The 15,725-nt window shown below is 50.3% G+C and overlaps 2 protein-coding genes across 7 annotated transcripts in view; one reads left to right on the top strand and one right to left on the bottom strand.

The window, feature by feature from the left end:
• The window catches only part of ZZEF1 (zinc finger ZZ-type and EF-hand domain containing 1), a 59,493-nt gene extending 50,480 nt beyond the window's left edge, over positions 1-9,013 (bottom strand). For 2 of the 5 annotated variants that reach the window (XM_030472724.1, XM_030472725.1), the window contains exons 1-5: positions 8,472-9,013; positions 4,926-5,070; positions 3,617-3,811; positions 2,574-2,745; positions 639-838 (exon numbers count right to left, since the gene is read on the bottom strand). In XM_030472724.1, the coding sequence (XP_030328584.1) occupies positions 639-838; positions 2,574-2,745; positions 3,617-3,811; positions 4,926-5,070; positions 8,472-8,840 (1,081 nt within the window). In that variant the 5' untranslated portion in view covers positions 8,841-9,013. Of the gene's footprint in view, positions 1-638; positions 839-2,573; positions 2,746-3,616; positions 3,812-4,925; positions 5,071-5,449; positions 7,250-8,310; positions 8,410-8,471 lie in introns of those variants that run through there. The other 3 variants (XM_030472729.1, XM_030472728.1, XM_030472727.1) reach the window with 3 other exon arrangements.
• A 21-nt stretch (positions 9,014-9,034) lies between these two features.
• On the top strand, positions 9,035-15,706 carry LOC115602029 (neuferricin). Of its 2 annotated transcripts, XM_030472734.1 has the most exons (5): positions 9,158-9,448; positions 9,588-9,728; positions 9,988-10,174; positions 14,138-14,202; positions 14,297-15,706. In XM_030472734.1, the coding sequence occupies exons 1-5, from the start codon at positions 9,199-9,201 to the stop codon at positions 14,341-14,343; spliced, it is 690 nt and encodes a 229-aa protein (XP_030328594.1). In that variant the 5' UTR covers positions 9,158-9,198; the 3' UTR covers positions 14,344-15,706. The 2 variants fall into 2 exon arrangements, with proteins under 2 accessions (XP_030328593.1, XP_030328594.1); XM_030472733.1 differs by having other exon boundaries at positions 9,035-9,448; positions 14,138-15,706.
• The last annotated feature ends 19 nt before the right edge of the window (positions 15,707-15,725 follow it).

Genomic DNA, 15,725 nt, shown 5'->3' with positions numbered 1-15,725 from the left:
CAGGTTGGACACAGGGGCTTGGAGCAACCTGCTCTAGTGGAAGGTGTCCCTGCCCATGGCAGGGGGTTGGAGCTGGATGAGCTTTAAGGTGCCTTCAACCCAAATCAGTCTGGGATTCTATGATCTTAGGAAGGAGCAGCTTTCCCTTGATTGCTTCCAATAGAGCATCCACAGATCTACCAGACTTAAAAATAACACTGCTTAAAAACCCTTAGCATAAAACCTGCTTTACAAAAAAATCATCTGACCAGCTTCAGAGTTTTCCTACCAAGAAAAGAAATAGTTGCTCGGAAGCAGATTTTTTGCTAGATATGATCATCCAACATATGCTCCCACTCTGCAAGCAAAGATATTTTTAAATTGCCCAGTGTCTTCAAACTGAGAGGCTAAAACTGCATCTTCAGTCATTCAGCTCTTCAACCCTTAGCCCAAGTTACAGACAGATGCCATGAGAAAGACTCAGAAGACCCTCTTACAGGCTAGAGATTAAACTACCAGTAGAACAATTTCTCTGACCCAAGGGCGAGATTTAAAGTTCCTACTCTAATGATTTCAACACACCATTCTATGCTCTACCCAAACTTTCACCTTCAAAAAAGCACCAAAACAATATACCAACAGTATCTTTATTGACTCACACATCTGACTAATGTTAGCGTTTTCCAACAGTGTTACGTAGCCAGTGATATTGCTTGGAATGTGAACATCTCGGACCTCCTGAAGACTGCTGGCATTCCTTCCCACTGCCACTGTCACTTGCTGTGGCATGTAACTCTGGTCACTAGCTGCCACCGCAATGGACAGATGTCTCAGGACAACATCTGGTTTCATCTTTAAACTGCAAAGCAAAGGTAAAACAGTTCTTGCAAAGAGAAGGTGGAGTCAAGCACTTCCCTTTTAGCTAAGCTTCGCTCAGTTTCCACTTGTACAAACACAGATAAATCCAAAGGAAATTACCTAGTGCTTCGCAAGTGTATCAGGGCAGACGAGTTAGAAAACTTTAATTGACTTAAAAGACAGCCACCTCTGAGAGTGAGACTGTGGAATTTTTTATTGTTTGGCTTTTCAACTGAGAATTCATTTCTCAGTGAAGCAGGCTGTCTCCCTGCAGCGCACGGAGGTCCATGATGGAGCAGATATCCCCCCGCAGCCCATGGAGACCCACAGTGGAGCAGATATCCACCTGTAGCCTGCAGAGGACCCCACACTGGAGCAGGGGGATGCCCAAAGGAGGCCACAACCATGTGGGAATCCTGCACTGGAGCAGGCTCTTGTCAGGACCTGTGGCCCCATGGTGAGATGAGCCCATGCTGGAGCAGGTTTTTCTGGCAGGACCTGTGGCTCCATGGGGGACACACACTGGAGCCATCTGTTCCTGAAGGACTGCACCCCATGGGAGGGACCCCACTGTCCTTGGTTCAGCTGTAACAGTTATTTTAATTCCTCTTAGTAGCTGGTACAGTGCTGTGTTTCAGCTTTAGTCTGAGAACAAAGCTGATAACACACCAATGTTTTAGCTGTTGCTCGGTAGCGTTTATACTTTTCAGTCTCATGCTCTGCCAGTGAGGAGGGGCATGGGAACCCCGGAGGAAGAAGCGACAGGACACCTGACCCAAACTGGCCAAAGGGCTATTCCATACCACAGCACTTCATGCCCAGTATAGAAACTGGGGGGAGTTACCCGGAAGGCCCAGATCGCTGCTCGAGTCGGGCTGGGTATTGGTCAGCGAGTGCTGAGCAATTGTGTTGGGCAGCACTTGTGTTTATTCGGGTTTTCTTTCCTTTCCCTTTTTAGTTTTGTAATATCTCCCCTTGTTGTTTCCCTTCTCATTAGTAGTAGTAGTAGTGGTTTTGTATTATACTTTAGTTATTGGACTGTTTTTATCTCAGCCATGGGATTTACATTCTTTTGACTCTCCTCCCCATCCCACTGGGAGCCAGGATGGGAAAGGGAGGGAGAGAGGAGTGGCTGCATGGTGCTGAGCTACTGGCTGGGTTTAAACCACAACAGCCACATTGGAGCAGGTCATGAAGAACTGCAGCTTGTGAGAAGGACTCACGCTGGAGAAGTTGGTGGAGAACTGTCTCCCATGGAGGGGATCCCACACTAGTGCAGGGCAAGAGTATGAGTCCTCCTCCCCTGAAGAAGGAGCAGCAGCAGCAAGGTCAGTGTGATGAACTGACCACAACCCCCATTCCCCATTCCCCTGTACCACTGAGGGGAGGAGGTGGAGAATTCGGGAGTGAAATTGAGCCCAGGAAGAAGGGAGGGGTGGGGGGAAGCGGTTTTAAAATTTGGTTTTACTTCTCATTATCCTACTCTGATTTGCTTGGTAATAAAATTTAACTGATTTCCCCAAGTTGAGTCCATTTTGCCCATGACAGCAGTTGGTGAGTGATCTCTCCCTGCCCTTATCTCAATCCATAAGCCTTTAATTATATCTTCTCTCCCCTGTCCAGCTGAGGAGGGGAGTGACAGAGTGGCTTTGGACAACGCACCACAACACGCCACGAGCTGTACATCTAAGGATTAACAGCCCCAAAACTCAGGTGCATGCTGGTGTGTCGCTCACCGTATCCAGTGGGAGCGAGCACTCCCATCCGACTGCCAGAAGGATGTCGTTTCTCCATTTGTCATCTTGTCAATATCAGCAGAATTGGATGAGGTTTCTATGTGAGTGTAGCACTTTGTGACAGACTTCAGTTTGTCTGACTCCTGATTACCATTCAAATCACTGGGGTATTCTGCAAAGAACATAAATCACTCATAACATTCTTCTTTAGCTTGTTTTAGGCATTATTATACCTTTATAATAACTAACACATACAAGTTAAATTGTTGGCACAGAACACAGATCCCAAAGAACTGTTCCTGGCAGAAAGTAGAAGACAGCAAAGTTTAACTTCAGATGATATCACAATCATCTCAACCAGTATGAAAACACCTACTTTGCTTGGAATTCAATAGCCTTTATCACCTCCTTTCATTACTGGCCTCATCAGAGCTTTATCATTATGCCAAAATACAAACAAATGAGAGGAAAAAGTAAAATATGATGGAGGAAACCTCAATTCAGCTACTCTAGGGAAGGGACAAAGCAGACTGCTTCCCAAGTAACTTGATCTATTTCAATAGAAGTGCGGAGATCTGAAAATATCAAATCAAGCTGTAAAGAGAAGGAGCCACCCCCCCCCAGGGAGACCACCAGGAGAGTCCTCTCTGAAATACAGTAAAGATTCACCACCTCCACCCCAAAACAATACATTATTTTTAATACTGAACAGTCAATTTAAGAACACATCCACCTCGCTGAGTTTCTAGCAACTAGCAGAGATGTTTGACTGAATACAGAATATCACAATAACCGTCATTCTGAAACAGGTCAGGAGAAAGATGAAAAACATCCCAGTGTGTTACTCAGATTGCGAGGTAGTTTGGAAATCAATTTATATGCCTCAAAAGAACAACAAAAACACCCACAGAAGCATGCACATCAACTCTATAAAAAGTCATGCCTGGTAAAGATTCAACAGCAACGAAAGCTTTTTATTTTCTCTGTAATCTTTTCTTCAATCTGTGGTTACACACTGAAAAGCAAAAGAAAGATTTACATACCCCTCTCTTTTAGAAGAAGCCGATCTAAAGAATCCTTCAGCACTGACGACCTCATAGTGCAGATATTATTGAAGTACTCCAGCACTGGGTAAGGGATGGCAGTACTAGAAATGCGATTCCGGTGCAAGAACCTCAGGATCATTGAGGCATGAAGACCAAGACGCTCTTTCGATTCAGAAAATATATCAATAAAACCTAGAAAGAGAGATTATTTCCAGCTGTGTTGCAACATCTGACTTGACCAAGTCATCATTTTCCCCCCCTCTACATGTTATTACTAAGGAAATCCAAATTAAGCATGGGAGCCAACACCAGAACTGCGTTCTACCATAGGAAGTAGCTCAAGTCTGCAACCTTTACAGCAGGACTGCAAGAGGTGCAGGCAAATACTTTTGCCAGTTAATTGAAATACCTGAAGGTGTTCAAAACAATTACCAAAAATCTTAGTTCTTATACTTATTTTGCTGTCCCAAAAGCCCCAAGCCCTTGCCTTCAATATCTAAGTGAAACAGCTGCTGCTTTGCTAAAAGGCTGATGTACTTGCATCACCCACCTTGAGCTACGCTAAGCATCTCCCTCTGGCACTGGGGATTATTCCCAATGAGGTGCCTAATGCTCTCCACTAAGTTTGTAAGAAATTTCATTTCCTTAACAGCAGTACTCTGGATCACAGTGCGTTTACATGCACAAAACAGTACCCCATAAGCACTCTCCTCTGACTTATCCAGAGCCAATTCTAGCACTTCTTGTCTGATCCTCTAAGGCAAATCCTCTTTAGCCACTTATCATCAAAAGCTTAGAAGGAAAGCCAGTAACCGATACTTATCCCAGAAATCAAATTCTGGGACCTGACACTTTCCAAACTACACACCATAAAACATGAATTATGTTTTAGCAGGATTTCAAATAACAAGATATTAATAATAAAGCCCATGACTCATCACCTGAAACAGACTCAAAAGAGGATTTATTCCTCCAAGTACAAGACTGCATTAGCTAGACACTCACCAACATTTTGCATGCAACTGTTTTCTGTCTGCGAGATAAAACAGACAATGATAAGAAGCTCCTCAGCCACACAGACAGGAAAATATTGGTTATTTATGAAAGTAAGTTAGCTGGATGTAATTATGGGAAGTTTTTAAGTTACAGCAACTTCACTTGTTTGATACTAGAGAAGTGAGAATGACCTGGAGTATGGTTTTGATAAGAATAGGCAAGAACACTATTAAAGCAATTTATTGAAGCAACAGCCCTTACATAGGGCAGGACTTGGGAAACCATCTGTTTGGTCACTCTGTTCTCATACCTGGAACTAGGGAACAAGCTTGCAGTTGCCTGATTACATGGCTAAGTTCCCCTTGAAGATTAGCTCCACTAGAATTCTTGAGAGCCTCCAGCATATTCTCCACATCTACAGTGCCATCTCCTTCAGCATCAAATTGTGCAAAGGCCTGAAGAGGAAAAATTAAAAGAAAGCGTATTTCAGCATACTTGCTTCAAGCAGAAATTCAAGGTATTTCACAGAAACCATATAACATTATAACAGCATGAAATAAAAAAATCAAAATAACCTGTTTTCCATAGTATTGAATTAATGACAAAGAGGAAACAGCTTGGCTGGAAATCTGCAGTCTTTAGCAAGTTTTAAGGCAGTTGCACTGCCTTCCTATGAAGTCAACTGTAGTTATGCTTAGGTGGAGACAGCACATCGTCTATACCAGTGAATCAGCAGTATCCATCCACCAACATCTGGGACTACAAAGAAGGTGCTCACAAAAGAACACTAAAAAGCTCTTCCATTAAAGGCTGAGTTAGTTCTAAAAGCCATACCAGGCATTGCTCATTACTGCTGCACCCATCTCACACTGCAGCTACTCCAATTCTTCCGGGTTTCACGTATTTTCTTTAGTTAAGAAAGCATCCTTAGAATCAGAGTTTTTAAAAGATGTTTTTCCTTCCAGACACTGTCCTCCTACACAAAACACCAGTTTAACCTCATTTGTCAAAGTATTTGTGAAAACAATGAAGAGAGTTAGAGAAAGTTCTTATTTTTCTTATTGAGGGGAACCACTGAGCTTTATTATCTTTGACCTTGATAGAAATGTTTAATATAAAAAGTTATGTTGAGCATGTATAAAGAGTAACTCACACAGCTTTGCATTTCACATCTTTGTACTAACAGAAGTACAAGGTATTTTTATTCAGCTAAGCCTATAAGCCAGAACCAAGCTCATAAACATAATGCTTTTAACCAGCCACTTCAAAGGACTCACGATCCTCTGACACAATACTACTAAAAACCCTAGCTATATTTTCACAATCACATTTCATTCTGAAACATCTTCTGCTTAATTGCTAATTTCTTCACAAGCAAGGCTTCAGTTTCCTAGCCCTGAACTTGGTATTTCAAGTTCAGCTACATAGCTGAGTACATTTGGCCTCTAAGAACAGATCATCTCACACATGCCTGACAGTTAAGAAGTCACTGCTCCTCAGGAGGAAGCTTATGCTCGAATCTCTTGGTTTGCTACCTGCTTATAAGGCTTGATGTACCATTAAAAGTACTATCCTAGAGAGAAGTAATCTGCAATGATTAGATCAAAATAACCTGCCAATTAACCATGACATAATTACACCACTTAAATGAGAGCAAAGTCCTCAGAAGACAACAGAATCGCAATGCCTTATTTCAGCTGACTAAAGCTGCAATGGCACTTCTGCAGCACAGAGCTGAATTTTAGCTTAGCATTTTACAAACTCTACTAAACACACAGCTGAGCCACGCTAACAGCAATCACCTATGCAAATATTCCTCTTAATAGCAAAGCAGACTGGTGCTGGGCATTAGGTAGACACTGAAGCAAAAAACCAAGACCTCTGCCTGAGGACAACCATCCAGAGAGAATTAAACAAACAGAACTCAGTTGCCAGAACAGTCCAATGCTCAGTTTTGTACCATGCCATTCTTGCTATTGCATCTTTTTCTCCTCATATTTGAGGTGGAACTGTGCAATTACTAAAACATGAGGTGAACAAGCAAGTTTTGTGACGTTACTAGTGAAAAGAAACACTTCGGATGGCAAGGCTGGATCAGCTCACAGCTACCTTAAAGCAATTTCTTATACTTTCATGTAAGGAGAGATTATGACATCTATGCTTTTCTTTGCATCTTCATGCAGAATTTTGTTATTTTATTTTTAAACTCTTAGGAAAACTCTTTATTTCACCCTTTGCTCTCAGTAGAACTGCAGCATTAATGCTCCAAGTGAAACTTGGACACACCATATGATAGCTGCTGAAGCACAAATGAATAAAAAAAGGTTTAATTTATCTAGAAAATAAGATTTTGTGTTTCGACAGAGGTTCAGTTTGCCCATAACGCATGCAAAGCATGTGTTCACAAGCCCCACAGTGAGAGCAGAAAAACTTAATGGGCAGATCAAACCCTAGTCTATGCCAGCCAGGATTCTGCAGACATTAAAAAGGGAAACCTATTGACCTGCCACCCACAAACTAACTTCTCATCAGTGTAAAATACATCCTGGAAATCTAAAATACTACAGCCTGTGGGCTGGTGCCAGTCACAGAAACAATGACATCAAGGGTTTCCACACAACTCCAACATCTCAGCTTCGCAGGATAGACTAGATGTGACCACACATCCGTCCCACGATAAACCCCTTGGTAAGGTTCTTCCCCTCTCCTCAGAGCAAGAAAACACCAAACCAAACCAACTATATTCTACAATCCTCAAAGCTCAGCCTGCAGAGCTCAGTTGTTTGTACTAAGAGGAAGAACCCTTATGTACTGATTTCACTCCTACTGTCCTTACAAATGAAAAAGTGTTCTTTACTGGTTCTTGTAAAGCAGCTGGAAATGGAGGCAGCAGCAGTCTAGCTACTTAAAGCAATCTGCTATAAACATGCTTATCTGAACAAAAAAATCAATCTCTTCCCTGATTCCAGTAGCCTTTTTACTACAACAGCACCAGTTTCAAGGAGCATACACGTGATTTAACAGTTTAACAAGTTATTCTACTGCTCAGGAGCAATACAAAGGCAGAAGGAAGTCACTGGTGAGCCTCAGGAACTGCATGCAGTAACAAATTCAGACACAACCACTTTCTCAGCTGAGTGTGAAATTCCCAGCAGAGTATTCTACTGCATTTTGAATGCTAGTTAGGGAATAAAGCTAAATGTTCTAGATGTTAATTTCTCCACATCCCTTCCCACACTAGAAAGGAAACAGTGCTCTCTTCTACCATTAAAACTTTACCTTGAGCCCTTCTGTCTGTGGAGGGGGAGCTCTGTTACACTACTTTCTAACAAGTTTTACAAACCTCTTACCTGACAGTAAGCAACAGGATTCCAACGAGATACTCGTCAATTTCACTGCTGGTTTTGAACAGCAACAAGAAAATTAAGTCTGGTAAACTCTGACTTGCTGACAGCATCTCAGAGGAATTGCTTGTATTGAATTTCCTACCTGTGCTACCTCCAGCTGCACTGGCAGCAGCATGTTGTAGCAAACGACCGTTTAATTCAGAAGCGGCTGCCGTGATCTCCGAAAACAGGCACAAATAATTAGTTAACAAAAAAGCTATCTACAGGCTGACAGCCTGCCTATCGGCACCAGCAGCCGCCCGCCTGGCCGCGCAGCAGAACCCTCTGGTCTGGCCTTGCTCCAGTTACCTGAAGGGGTGACCCGGGGCTCCACGGTCGTGCCTGGGCACCCCCCGGCTCGGCGAGACCCACCTCCGGCAGCACCCCCGGGGCTGCCCCCGCCTCCCCCTTCCCCGGGCTCCGGCGGGAGCTCTCCCCCCCGGCCCGGGCAGGGCCTGCCCCCGCCTCACCTCCTCGCTCTCGCCGCGGGAGCCGGCGGCCAGGCGGGAGACGCTCTCCAGCACCTCACAGAACTGCTCCAGGCTGACGGCCTCGTCGCCGCGGCTGAGGCGCTCCTCCAGCCAGCGCACCAGCGTGCTGTGGTGCCGCGACACCAGCGACTCGGGCAGCGCCGCCTCCCGCAGCCGCGCCGTGGCCTCCCGCAGCCGGGCCTGGTCCAGCAGCACCTCAGCCGGGGGCAGCGGCGGCGCCGGGCTGGCGGCGGCGCCGGGCGGGAACGGGGCGCCGGGCTGAGGCGCGGCGGCGGCCGCCCCCTCCATGCCTTCCTCGGCGCCCCCCTCCTCCTCGTCCTCACTGCTGTGGCTCGCCGCCGTCCCCATGAGCCCCTCGGAGGCGCCGACGCCGCAGCCCGGCACCCGGCAGAGCCGCTTATCGCCCGCCTGGCCCCGGCCCCGGCTCCGCCCGGCCCGGCTTAGTCAGCAGCTTCCCGGCCCGCCGCACCTGTCAGCTCCGGCCGGCGGCGGCCGCGCCACACTGCCGCCAAGCGACACCCGCCGCCGCAAAGCCCCGCCCCGGAAAGCCGCGGTGCGGCCGCGCAGCGCGACACTCGTCGTAAAGCGGAGCCGCGGAAAGGACGGTGTCCACCCAACGCAGCGTACAGCTGACCCGCGCTGGCCACACCGCCGTGCGGCGAGAAAAGTGTCGTGAAAGGGCCGGGCGCGGTCGTGGCGCGGCCCCATGCGGCGGGGCGCGGCGGCGGTGGCGGCGCTGCTGTGCCTGGGGGCCGCCTGCCTGCTGGGCCGCGGGTTCGATCCTCGCGCCTGGCTGCCGCTGCGCCGCGGCCGCCTGCTGAGCGGCGCCGAGCTGGCCCGGTACCGTGGCGCGCCGGGCGACCCCGGCCTCTACCTCGCCGTGCTGGGCCGCGTCTTCGACGTGGAGCGCGGCCGCAAGCACTACGGCCCCGGCGGTGCCTACAGCGGACTCGCAGGTACCTCTGGTGGGGCGGGAGTGTGGGGCTGGCAGGGCCCTGTCAGCGGGCTGGGGGGGGCTGGCGGCGCCAGGCTGGGGTTCGCCTCCTGCCCGTGTCCCGCTGCCTGCCCGTGTCCCGCTGCCTGCCCGCCCCGCAGGGAGAGACGCCACCAGAGCATTCGCCACCGGCGACTTCTCCGCGGCGGGGCTGGTGGACGATGTCTCGGCGCTGTCGCCGGGCCAGATGCTGTCCGTCCAGAGCTGGCTGTCTTTCTACAGCGACCACTACGAGCCCGTGGGTAGGTGCTTCTGCCGGGGTGGCCACGGCAAGGGCAACCCGCACGGGGAGGCCTGCAGCACGGGGATGGGAGGCTGGGAGCGCAGCTGCCTGGGTGAACGTGTCCACCTCCGAGGGTGGAGGGGATATAAAGCTCAGTTTGGTTTTAAAATGGGGCCATGGACAAGATCTTCCTTTGTTCGTCTTTAAATAACAAATTTAAACCCTATTCGTTTTCCTTGTGTGGAAACACTGAGGTATTAATTGCTCTTCTCTCCCAGGGAAGCTGGTGGGCAGGTTCTATGATGAGAATGGGGCACCGACAGAAGCTTTAAGGCAGGCTGAGGATGCCATTGAGGAAGCTCTGAAGTTCCAAGCAGAAAGCGAGCAGAGGAAGCAGCAGTTTCCTCCATGCAACTCAGAATGGAGCTCTGCTGTGGGGAGCCGATTCTGGTGCTCCAAACAGAGGTAAGGTCTTGCCCTCCTGCCGTCATGCTTGGGCCCTCTGGAACAGAGCATTTCCAACCTTTCTTTGGATGCCCTGAGCACTGTCATTGCCTCTCCTAGTAGAAGTGGCTCAGGAAGATGTCCTGGCTCACTCCATAGGCTCTAGGTGAGGTCTGCCGACTTCTTCACAGAAGGGCATAGGTTGGTCCTAGTGTGCTGAGTGCTGGTAGGGCTGGAATATGCCTGGCATGGTCCCTTCCCCTGTCTGCATTTATAGAATCACTTAGGCTGGAAAAGACCTTTATGATTATCAATTACAAGCCTTAACCTGGCACTGCCAAGGCCACCGCTAAACCACGTCCCCAAGAGACACATTACACGTCTGACTTCACCATTGCCTTGGGCAGCCTGTTCCAATGCTTGACAACCCTCTCTGTGAAGAAATTGTTCCACGCACTGTGACATCCCCAGCCACATACTGTGACATCCCCGAGCCACGCACTGTGACATCCTCCAGCCATGCACGACGACATTCCCCGGACACGCACTGTGACATCCCCGAGCCACGCACTGTGACGTTGCTGCTCTCACTGCTTATATTCCGCACAGTGACTTCCGTAGGGCACTTGCTGTGGGAGACGACTCTGAGGAGTTCCCAGAGGAGCACCTGCAGCATCATCACTCAGCGCCCAAGAGGGACGTCTCTCTGGACTGCCAGCGCCAGCAGCACCCGGGGTGCACTAACCCTGTGCTATGGCTCCAGCATGCGTGGGGGGCTTCCCGGCCTCTTCTTGGGCGTCTCTGTTCCAGAGCTACCCACGGCTGCTGCTCTTGCTGCAGCTCTGGGTGTCTCAGGAGCTGGAGCGGTTCTTTGGCGTGGGCAGCTTCAGGGTGTTCATGCTGACACGCATGATCCTGGACGCGCTGCCCGTCTACGGCCTGGAGGAAGGTGTCCTGGTCGCGGTGCTGCAGCCCGACCTGCGGAGCCACGCGCTGGAGTTCGTGCGAAGGCTCGTTGAGGCTGCAGAGGAGCAGTGCGGGGACGAAGCACAGAGACTCCTGATCCGCGAGGGCTCCCGCGCTGCCGGCGGCTTGGAGAACAGCCGCAGAAACATGGAGTGCTCGGCTGACTTCAGGTGGTGGCGCGAGGGCAGCCCTGTGGCCAGCACCAGCTGGACGGCCTGCCAGGAGCGCCGCGAGGGCAACATCGTGAGGAGAATTACCTCCTCCGGCTGCCAGGACAGAGGCGAGTGGAGCACCACGACCAGCATCACCTGCTCTGCCCGCCCCAGGGGCTGGGAGCCCAGCCTCGAGCCCAGCGCCGCTGCCTGCGCGGTGGGGACCCCTGTGCCCAGAGCAGCCCCCTCCAGCAGCGCTGCCGCAGCGGGCGCAGACACGGTTCCGAGCACCTCGACCGCTGCCCTGCAGGGGGGTCCCGGCTGCGGCCCCGCTCCCACCCCAGCGGAGCAGGAAGATGCGCAGCAGGAGCCGGCGCAGGCTGTGCCCAGGGCCCCTGCTCCCCGCCAGGGCAGGGCCTGCTCGAGGCAGAGGCCGCGGTGCACCCGCAAGAGGAAGGCCGGCAGCTCTGAAGACGCCGCTGCACCCGCCAAGAAGCCGCCCCGCCAGTGATGCTCGAAGGCGACACCAGCGCTGGCCAAAGGAGCCGGGCCAGCAGCAAGGCCACGCACCGACCCCGCGGGACCAGAAGGCTCCATCACCCATAACCTTCCTCTGTCTCATATTAAACACTTGTGTTCATCACAGCAAGCGTCTGGCATTGTTACCCCGCTCCGTGCTGCCCTAGAATCATGGAATCATAGAATCTACTGGGTTGGAAAAGACCTTTAAGATCATGAAGTCCAACCATTCCCCAGCACTGCCAAGGCCACCACTAACCCATGGCACTGAGGCCTCGGCTACACAGTGTGTGAACACTTGCAGGGACAGTGACTCCAGCACTGCCCTGGGCAGCCTGTTCTAATGCCTGAGCACCCTTTGGGGAAGGAATTGTTCCTCATCTCCATCTAAACCTCCCCTGGTGCAGCTTGAGGCCATTTCCTCTTGTCCCATCCCTTGTTCCTTGGGAGCAGCGACCAGCCCCCTCCTGGCTCCATCCTCCTGTCAGGTAGTTGTAGAGAGCGATAAGGTCCCTCCTGAGCCTTCTCCAGACTAAACCCCCCAGGTCCCTCAGCCGTTCCTCATCACACTTGTGCTCCAGGCCCTGCACCAGCTCCAGTGCCCTTCTCTGGCCCCGCTGCAGCACCTCAATGTCTCTCTTGCAGTGAGGGGCCCACAACTGAACACAGGATTCGAGGTGCAGGCTCACCAGTGCCCAGTGTGGGGATGATCCCTGCCCTGGCCCTGCTGCCGCACTGGTGCTGATACAGGCTGGGATGCTGTTGGCCACCTGGGCAGAAGCTGGTTTCTGTTCAGCTGGCTGCCAACCAACAGCCCCAGGCTGTGCTTTCTGGCAAGGCAGAGCGCGCTGCCAAGGAGCAGTGGTGCAGTTCTGTGCCATGCCACTCCTGCTGTGTGAATTGGAGTCCCTGCGTTTTCTCAGCCAGTCCAACAACTGCTGTCAGCCTCCACCCAGTCTGGGGCTGCACAGAGCTGTAGGTTGGGTTTCTCCAGCGTGAGGTAGTGGAGGGGAACGCGTCTCACTTTGTGGGTAAAAGGCAAATAATGTTTCATCCCAGTCAGTACATTTAGGAATTTTATATCTGAGGCAAAAACTCTTCTGTCACACTGGAATCAAAATCAGATTTCAGAATTTGCCAGTGTGTACACAATCCTATTCTGAGGAAAACAGGACAGAAATCCGACTAGGACCATCTGCTGCATTCGGACAGGGAATGCAAGGATTAGCTCCTGCTTTTCAGGCAGTTTCACAGTGTGTCTCACAGGCTACTGCCACAATGGTTTTCACTTACAACCACATAAAAATGAGCTCAAGCTTTGAATAGTCAATAGCTTGGCCTGTTTAGTTGTATTCCTCTCTCAGTTTAGGGACTATTCTGGTTGAAGACAAAGTCATTCCACGGACCACACTGCAAAATGCTTAGGCTTCATTTCAGTGCACCGGTAGCAGTGGGAGATCTGCTTCTATGTGTGAATGAATTTGGGTGCAGCCTTGGGACTGCATGTTGTGTGGCAGTCAGTCGTGTGAAGGTTTACAGGCTTAAAAGGGGCAGTAGTTAGGGCATCAGGCAGGATTTGGCCAATAAAGACACTGAAGTAGTTGTGGAAATACTTGAGACTTCGGGTTTCTTTCCTTCTGGCCTAGTTCTCAGAATCTGTGTGTTCAGTGAAGGCACCGAAGGCGGCGTGTGGTTATCTATGAGCAATTAGCTACACCAAAAAAGGCATCTTTGCTATTAGACTCGCTTTGCTGCGTAGGGCTGTGATTCCTTTTCCAGCAATAGAAGCACAGGAAGCAGTTGGTTGCTCCCAGAAGGGTGAGAGCGTGTCACCATGCTCTTTCATCACCAGCACGGATGAAACCAGGTTCAGGCCATGGGTTTCTGAAGCACAGCTGATAAAATAAACCAGAAATCTGTGGGATGTTGAGAGTCTGCCTCAGTGAGCATGTCTTTAGTTCTAACTCTCCCAGATTGTCCTAGGCTTTCATCTACTGATTATCTATTCACTGGAAGCATTTTACAAGGGCCTGTAGGGACAGGACAAGGGGAATGGCTTTAACCTGCCAGAGGGGAGATTGAGATGAGCTCTTGGGCAGAAGTTCTTCCCTGTGAGGGTGCTGAGGCGCTGGCACAGGGTGCCCAGAGAAGCTGTGGCTGCCCCATCCCTGGCAGTGTTCAAGGCCAGGTTGGACACAGGGGCTTGGAGCAACCTGCTCTAGTGGAAGGTGTCCCTGCCCGTGGCAGGGGCTTGGGACTGGGTGAGCTTTAAGGCCCCTTCACTCAAACCAGTCTGGGGTTCTGTGATTTTTCACGGGTTGGAATTGATTTACCTTTCCATTTTCAGTGGGGGAGTGAGCAGAGACTGGACCGGGGTCCCTCGGAAGCTGTTCCTCCCAGGCTCCAGGGGCAGCCGCTGCGTGTGTGTGAGGACAACTGGGCCCCCGTGGGGGCAGCCGGACTCCAGCGAGCACCGCGACAGAGGCGACCTGGATAACCCTCAGCTGCGGGAATACAGCGGCTGCCCCCCGCTGGCTGAGCAGTGCGTCCTGAGGCAGTGACTCCCAGCGCTGGGTTCGAGGCCGGCGTTAGGGCCCTGCAGCGAAACGTGCGTTCCGTGGGCAGCTCCGGGTGCGTTCCTCTCCATCTGCATGAAGGGGCAATAGCAACCGCCCGTTATTTGTGACTCTTTACCGTGTGGAGACGGAGTTGAGAGGAGGAGGAAACACTTCAGCCGAATTAGTGGCTAAAAAAATCGATACTGGGATACTTTCTTTGTGCTTCATTCTGATGGTATTTTTACATCTGGCAACAAACTGTAAGATGCAAAACCTGAATTATACTTAGCAACTGATTTCTTGTGCAGTCAGATGATTTCGTGCAATGTGTTGTGTTTTAAGGCATCCAGGTTGTGAGCACAAGAACTGCTGCAGCATCTCTGACCCCAGTTTATACACAGTCCACCAGTCTGAACTCTGCCTGCTGCATTGTAGTGCTGATGCTCCTTCCAGTCAATTGATTTACTGCAAAGTTTAAAGGTAGCAGGGAGAAGCCTGAATGTCTCCTACAATTAAGGTAGTTAGGATCTAGGAACTTGTGCATCTTGGTTACACGCAAACTTTATCAAAACCTTGGAGTACAGAAGGCAAAGGTCACAGCTGTATTTCCTCATTTAGTGTTTGTATTAGATACTGTGCAAAGAAGATAGTGGGAGCCACCTCTAAGGATCCTTGTTTAATATTAACCTCACCCTCCTGCTCCTGATTCACTACTTTCAGACTACTCGAATGAGGAGCTGGTACTTCTCAATAGGTGATAACAAAAGCTATGTGGCAGCATGACCATCCTGCTGTAACCTGCCTCCTGCTTCCATGGCACCTGTACGTGCCCAGTACATGCCCTTGGGACTACAACCCAAGGCTGGGTGTATCCTCACACAGCTCCTTCAAGTCTGTACAGATTTTATCACAGCTGTAAATTCAGCGATACAAGCATTGCTTTGGAGTAATCCCTTCATGGCAGCGACAGCAGGAGTTCGCAGCAATGATGTTTATAGATGAGGCTACAGCTGTGGCTGGGAGCACAGAGCTGGAATGCCTGAGCACTATGCAAATAGTGCTGAAATGCTGCAGGGATGGTTCTCATCTTAACAGCCACACCAAAACCAAATAAGCTGCTGCAGGAAGGAAAGACAAGATGGTGCTGCTTTAACTTCAGTTGGTTGAAAACCAATTCACAGCTTAGTCCATAGTAGTGTTTGGAAACACTACAGGGGGAGTTTGTCTTGCAGTAGGGATAAATCATCTATTAAAGCAAACATGGAGACTCCCTTAGAAACCTGACGTGTTCCCAAAGCTCAGCTCGATCCTCCCAGGGTAGAAAAGGGTGGGAAAGAATAGTGACAGTTACACAGGGGTCAGGTGCACGGAGGCAGT

Source organism: Strigops habroptila (genome assembly GCF_004027225.2).
Source record: "Strigops habroptila isolate Jane chromosome 13 unlocalized genomic scaffold, bStrHab1.2.pri S16, whole genome shotgun sequence".
In the NCBI taxonomy this organism is placed as follows: Eukaryota; Metazoa; Chordata; class Aves; order Psittaciformes; family Psittacidae; genus Strigops; species Strigops habroptila.
The sequence above is the reverse complement of the archived record's forward strand: the minus strand, read 5'-3'. Positions and strand labels throughout refer to the sequence as shown.

Bases quoted from the DNA above. Each gene is read 5' to 3' on its own strand.
- LOC115602029 (XM_030472733.1), top strand. From the start codon at position 9,199: ATGCGGCGGGGCGCGGCGGCGGTGGCGGCGCTGCTGTGCCTGGGGGCC. The intron at 9,449-9,587 runs GTACCTCTGGTG...CCCGCCCCGCAG, and splicing joins TGCCTACAGCGGACTCGCAG to GGAGAGACGCCACCAGAGCA. The intron at 9,729-9,987 runs GTAGGTGCTTCT...CTTCTCTCCCAG, and splicing joins CGACCACTACGAGCCCGTGG to GGAAGCTGGTGGGCAGGTTC.